At 38.0% G+C, this 6,510-nt stretch overlaps 1 protein-coding gene across 1 annotated transcript; it reads right to left on the bottom strand.

Moving 5' to 3' along the window:
- LOC149795470 (oxaloacetate tautomerase FAHD1, mitochondrial-like) lies at nt 1-5,372 on the bottom strand. The gene is made up of 3 exons (XM_089964099.1): nt 5,255-5,372; nt 3,778-3,874; nt 1-607 (listed from the first exon to the last, which is right to left on the bottom strand). The coding sequence occupies exons 1-3, from the start codon at nt 5,314-5,316 to the stop codon at nt 113-115; spliced, it is 654 nt and encodes a 217-aa protein (XP_089820225.1). The 5' UTR covers nt 5,317-5,372; the 3' UTR covers nt 1-112.
- Between the last annotated feature and the right edge of the window lie 1,138 nt (nt 5,373-6,510).

Raw genomic sequence — 6,510 nt, 5'->3', positions numbered from 1 at the left:
CTGAATATAAAATATTTTTAATAATATTTCTTTATAACACCAAGGCCAGCTGCAGTTTCTGTTTATATGATCGTTTCGGAAACAGAAGAATCGTCCTAAAGATACTGCAACATTATGTGCCCTTTTTCTCTACTTCAAACTTAATGGATACTAGATCTGAGAGTCCTGCCTCAATCACGTCCCCTGCCGTGACAGGTCCCACACCAGATGGCGTGCCTGTGAGGATGATGTCCCCGGCCTCCAGAGTGAAGTACTGACTGATGTAGCTTATGAGGTAAGGCACACTAAATATCATATCCTTTGTGTTTCCATTTTGCCTCATGGTGTTGTTCACCTTCAACCAAAGCCCGATTTGTTCAGGATTCTTAACTTTGGACTTGTCAATAAACTCGCTTACTGGGCACGAAGTATCAAACCCCTTTGCTAATGACCAGGGCTGACCCTTATTTTTCGCCTCGTCATGGAAATCTTGTGCTGTCATGTCCAGGGCTAAAAGGTACCCAGATACGTAATCCATTGCCTTCATCTCCGGTATATCATTTCCATGCTTGCCGATAACGACTCCAAGTTCGACCTCATGACATAGAGAGGTACAGTCCTTTGGTATCTGAAGCGGGGAAAAATTTCAATCTGATAGAGGGTGACTACTTGAATAAATAAACCCTCCCTTAATCTGTGTTGATACTGATGGGTACCACAAATAGTCCATCAGTATCAACACAGATTTAGAATGTTGATTTATGAGACTAGAGGTCGCTATATCCGCGGACTTTTCAGCGAGTCATCGGATTTGCGCCGGAATTCGTAATTTTGTGGATTTTTCCATCACTTGTGAAGTTTCTTTTAAATTCACAGATGTTTTTTTCTACTCTCTTTCTCTCTCTCTCTCTCTCTCTCTCTCTCTCTCTCTCTCTCTCTCTCAATAAAAGTGAAATTTCAAATATTGAAACTATTTGCTATGTCTATTTTACGTTGACGACACATTAAAAGTATATGATCACAGGCAGCATGGAAGGATACATATGATGTAAGAATACAAATTGAGGGGGAGCTCCTGGAGTATCAGAAAATGCACAACGAAGTTAGGATTTGTTATTTGTGGATTTTTGCGTAGAAAGCTTGTTTTCTTAAAGTTCTCGTGGTCATGTTGTTCAAAGAATAAACAAAGTACTGTACAGAAAGAATTTATTTTTTTTAAAAATTTAAGCTACAAGGGTAAACAACAAAAATGTCAAGCGACATGTTATTAAAAGGCATACACTGTGCCACAAACTGAAAACAAAAACTCTGCATATGTAAGACGTATGATTTCCATTGTACATGGAGCTGACATATTGGTAAGCCAGGCGTTCGCTGTTACAGAGAGTAACATTAAATGGCACTAAATGTGGCTGCTAACCTCGAGTGAACAGATGCACCTGGCTCCCTCTGGTAAGTCCTTTCTGGTGGACCAGGTGGACCAGCAGATATGCCCATCCCCAAGCTGTGAAGGCAGAGGGCAAACACAGTGCATGGCACCAGCGCAGGTGCAGTAGGAACTAATGGCCTTACACTGCATCCGGGTATGTGTCCAGACGTCTCGACACTTTCATGCCACATTGAGACAGGTCTGAGTGAACGCGACTTTGCGAAATTTTTCTTCACTTAAGCTCAACTCACGCGCAAGTCACTACTCATCTCGCTCATCAGATGTTTCCTTCAAGTCCCGTGGCTATGGGCGAGCGGGAAAGCAGCAGGTGGAATTACGTCACAATTAATACTTCCAGTTCAGTACGAATGTAGTTCTAGTCTATTTTTAGAACATTTTTTCCTCTCTCATTTTGGTGGTGATAGAAGAGTTTTATTTATGCATTTTTGGTAGGGATTTAAAGGTATCTGTTTATTCTTGATAATATGAGCTCAGGGTGTTGTTGTCTGTGTGTATTTTGGCGACAGTGCACAGTGAGTAATAAGGCCTTGATGATGATCCGGAAGTGAAATCTGTGTTCTGTTTACATGCTGCTATGTTGACAGTCCAGCATCTCATAAAAGAGCAGGTCAACCTTTGACAAGAACTTCACCGTGAAGTCATCTTTGAAGGTATTTTAGATTAACATATGATTTGTATTGATTGTCACACAGTGGAAAGGTCAGTACTGAGAAACAAATGTAGAGAACATATAGTAAAATTAATTGCATTCTATGTCCAGGTGTGAATATACTGGGAGTGTTAGCTGCAGACTCGCGGCTCAGGCCATGGAGTCGCTTTTCAATGGACTGTAGCAGCAGTGCAATTCGCCTGTCCCCAGGATGACTGAGGAGCCCTTTTAGGATCACGCTGTTCATAAGGGCTAGAAAAAGTATCTTTAACATAGGCCGATGAATCAGACCCTTCCCCGTGATAATATTTAATTTCGGTTTAGGGGCTGATATTGCTTATTCATTAAAAGCTGCATAAATCGGTTGCTAATTTTGGCTGGTCACATCGGTGTACATTTTATACACTTACCGGTATTTCTCGCGGTTGAAGGGTTCTTTTGGTGATATGTACATTATATTTCCAGAGCAAATCCTATGTTTGGTGACTTTCAAATCCGTGTGTATTAGCACAACCATCCGTCATGTGGACATTTTGAATTTTGCGCTTGATATGGCGGATAAAGTGTACGCAGGTTTGTTCCGGAAACATTTGCATGCAGCGAAATTGCATAGATTAATAAACAGGTAACATCAGACCCCAATATCGTCCATCAGCATCAACACAGATTTGGAGGGTTGATTTATCGAACTACCTTTAATATTGCCTGTTTCACCTTAACCCTGGTCAGCATACCGCTGAATCCCACTGTAGCGGTTAAAACCTAGCAAGAAGTTAAGGGTGAAGCAAGTCACCATCGAATGTACGCAAACTAATGGATAGTACATCACCAGATAGATTAGACAGGTGACATATACATTTATCATATGCTTCACATGTCGTGCCACATCTCGTTACATATATCTCACATATGTTTTACATATTTCAAGATGACTACACATATGAAAGATACATAGAGCGTTCAAGTGAAGCATTCAAATTTACATATGTAATCCACAGATGATCTAAATACACAAGTTATATAACCTTTGCATATACACCAAACCACGTGTAAGCAATGGCCGACTTGCTCAAAGCTGTTTTGGCTTATCAGTCTTAACTTTACCATGATTACATATGGGTAACATGCAAATCTATATTTAACTCACATGGCTGAACCGCAAATATCTGACACATAGGTGAAATACAGTTGTATAGTGTCTTATAGTGAAAAGTTCACGGATTACAAATGGAACATATATCTAACTGATATAACTGAAATTATAAACATAAGAAAGTAATATTTATTCAAAATTGTTTGTAAAACGTTTTATTTTGTAGAATGGTGTTTTGGCGATCGTGTTTTACAAATTTTGGTTCTGTTAACTATTTCATCATGTTCAGTTTGAAATCTCAATCATTCTATCGATTAGTCATTAGTACACACGAGTCACTGGTACACACATGATACTCATGTGTTGTAGGGTCGTTCTTAAAGGTTGCCACAGTTACAATTGTCCATGTTGGGCATGAACAGAAGTAAGCTGTCTATCATCATGTATTCTTTTTTATTCATCGCGTGTAGTGCTTCTATTCATTAGACAGAACATAGTTTCGATCTTTATTTATGAAATATTTCGTAAAATAATGAAAGTGAAAGAATATACATCATGGTAAAGCATAATATCGAAATACCTCTAACTGTATGTTCGTCTGCTTACCTTAATTTTTTGTCCTTGACATATATAGGATGAGGTCGGTTTAAGAAACAGGATCGGATTCGTCGGCACTTCGTTTCCAAGTTCCGCAGCGCGGGATCTGTTGACAAAACAGTGCTGCTTGTTTTAGGTGTGAGCAAAAACAAAATTAGAAAGCGTATACATCGATGTGGTAAAAGCTAATGAACTAAGCATTACCGAAAACATAAATGATTAGTGTGACCATATTCTCGATAACATTCAACCTGCGAATGTTTACTATAATATTCTCACACTATCATTTTTGTTTGTAACCCTCCCCCCCCCAAAAGAAAAAAACGGGGTTAAAAACGAGAAGCAGTAAGAATACAGAAAATGCACAGAATTTATTCATTTAATTCATTGAATTATACTTTACACCTATCTGTCGCCAAGGAGTACCAACCACTGTCGACTTATTGAATTTTTAACGTAAACGGAAGCTCCCGATGTAAACAAAGAATACAGATTGCTAATTGTCCTTTTCTGGTTTCTAGAATAGTTCATTTCAGAACGGGACGTGTCGTCTGCGTATTTGCAATGTCTAGTTTTAATATTTCTAAAACAAATTAAACCAACAAAAAAAGGAGAAACTCTTGTATATATGTGTTTAAAGAGATTGAACTACAACATTTACGTAATTTAGGTAAATTATCAAAGACAGTGAACTACTTTGCTGGAAAACATAGACTCGGCGATGCAAATATGGCGACCGTGTTACCAAAGAAACTTTCGTTTGATTCCAAACACCAACAGTTAACAGTGTTTTGTGATCCCCTGGCAACAATCAGGTTAGAAATTATAAATCAATAAATAAAATGACTAAGTTTTCCGAATAGTAAAGCTGCTCACTCTTAATAAACATACCGACTCTTGCATAGGTCACGATGGCATCGAAAACTTTTATGTAAAAAGACCACCCTATTTCAGCATGCATTTAATGCGGTGTGTTTCGCTCTATGTCGATTCGAACGGTGTTGAAATATTTTGTGCACAAAACGAACTCGTTACCCTTAGCTCCATCTAACGACGCTAACCTGAAGATTAAATGAGATACAGACTGCTGTTGGGAACGAACTATAGTATCCAATAATAGTTCTCAAGTCGACTACCCCCTCCCCCACTTCTGCCCACTCAACAAAACAATCCCACCAAAACAAAAAGAAAACTTCAGGTTTTCTAATAGAAAATGGAAGGACACCGAGTTAAGCATAGTTTCATTAGGTTAAAATGTCAGTCAGCTTGGTGGTGTTTAGATTATATGAAACCTTGTGTCACGAACTGTTATTATCGGTAAACTAGGTCAAGGTTTCAAGGGAGGTAGCTCGTATTGACCTAGCTCTTGAACTTTGCGGAGTCCTGTACGCGTGTTGTGAATGTGCAACTAAGCCTAAAAATCAAACTGATATTTCGAAGGAAATTTTACTGTTCTACTAAAATATATAGTCTCAATCTATCTGACCTGTAATTCCTCCCCACTCCTACTATTTTCCTCCCAATTTCTCTGAAGTTACTCATGTCCATCGTCTCGACACTGGCAATGTTCCCACTCTGCACAGAAGCCGATAAGTAGGAACAAACGTCATCTGGCGATTTAACTATGCAATTTTGGATATTATCCCTACGCCTACCAACTCGGAGATAACGTCTGTACGTTAAGAGTAACAAATTAGTTCCAAACGCGTGGCCTAATTAATTTTTTTTATTTATCTGCATGACTTGTTAAAGTCATTCTAATATATCTCTTAATTACAATTTAAATTATGCACAATTCTTCGTAAACAAATGTGTTATGTGTTTGTAAAAGCGTGAAATTGCAGATGCTCACTGGAGCACTTCTGTTGTTAAATGTTTAGTTTCGGAGGAACGAAGTATTGCACATCGTTAAGCTCATTAGTTTCGGAGGTACGTAAATCTTGCACGTGGTCAGTCTTCCCAAATTACCTAAGAAGAATATTATGCACCACTTCATACACATAACGATAAATTTAAATAAACACGGATTAACAAAAGTACATACAAATTATCGACATGTTACTTTAAAAATCATCCTTAGAAGAAAAAGACTGAAATAATAAATAAATTGGAGAAATGAGCCATCAGCCTTTCAGCTAGGAATTGTCTTAGAGAAGGGTGCTTATTAGGGGGGCATCTTTACAATAGCGGGAAAGAAACCAAGGGACATGTTTTAAAACTAAGGGATATTATTTGCACCGAATAACATGCGTATACACGTATCCCTTATTAAATAGTTATAAAGTTATCAGAGTAATGAAGAATAACACATATTTTGACGCATTTTAGAGATCAAAAGGATTAGAAAGGCAGATGGGATGGCATTTAAAGGTAGGAGTACCTCTGTAGTTCTTTCGGGCAATCGTGAACGAACGAACGACGAATGAATGAATGAACGAATTAACCGACTAACCCATGAATTAAACCACAGATAGATAGATAGATAGATAGATAGATAGATATATGAAGCTGTAAATTGATGAAACTTTTTTGTACTTTAAACAAAGGAAAAATTCAAGGGCAGTATATTTAATAGCCTCATCTGGACATGTCCACTAGTTTGACATAGTCGTCAGTTTTGTCTTATTTTCTTGAAAAATAACATCAGTTATACTTTTGATTAAGATTTACCCGATGTCAGTAAGAACATACTCAGCTCATTGGTAATTGTCAAAGCTAAACAAAATGAGGGAAAAAAGACCC

The sequence above is a fragment of the Sinohyriopsis cumingii genome, chromosome 7 (genome assembly GCF_028554795.1).
Source record: "Sinohyriopsis cumingii isolate HCF-2022 chromosome 7, ASM2855479v2, whole genome shotgun sequence".
NCBI classification, from domain to species: Eukaryota; Metazoa; Mollusca; class Bivalvia; order Unionida; family Unionidae; genus Sinohyriopsis; species Sinohyriopsis cumingii.
The sequence above is the reverse complement of the archived record's forward strand: the minus strand, read 5'-3'. Positions and strand labels throughout refer to the sequence as shown.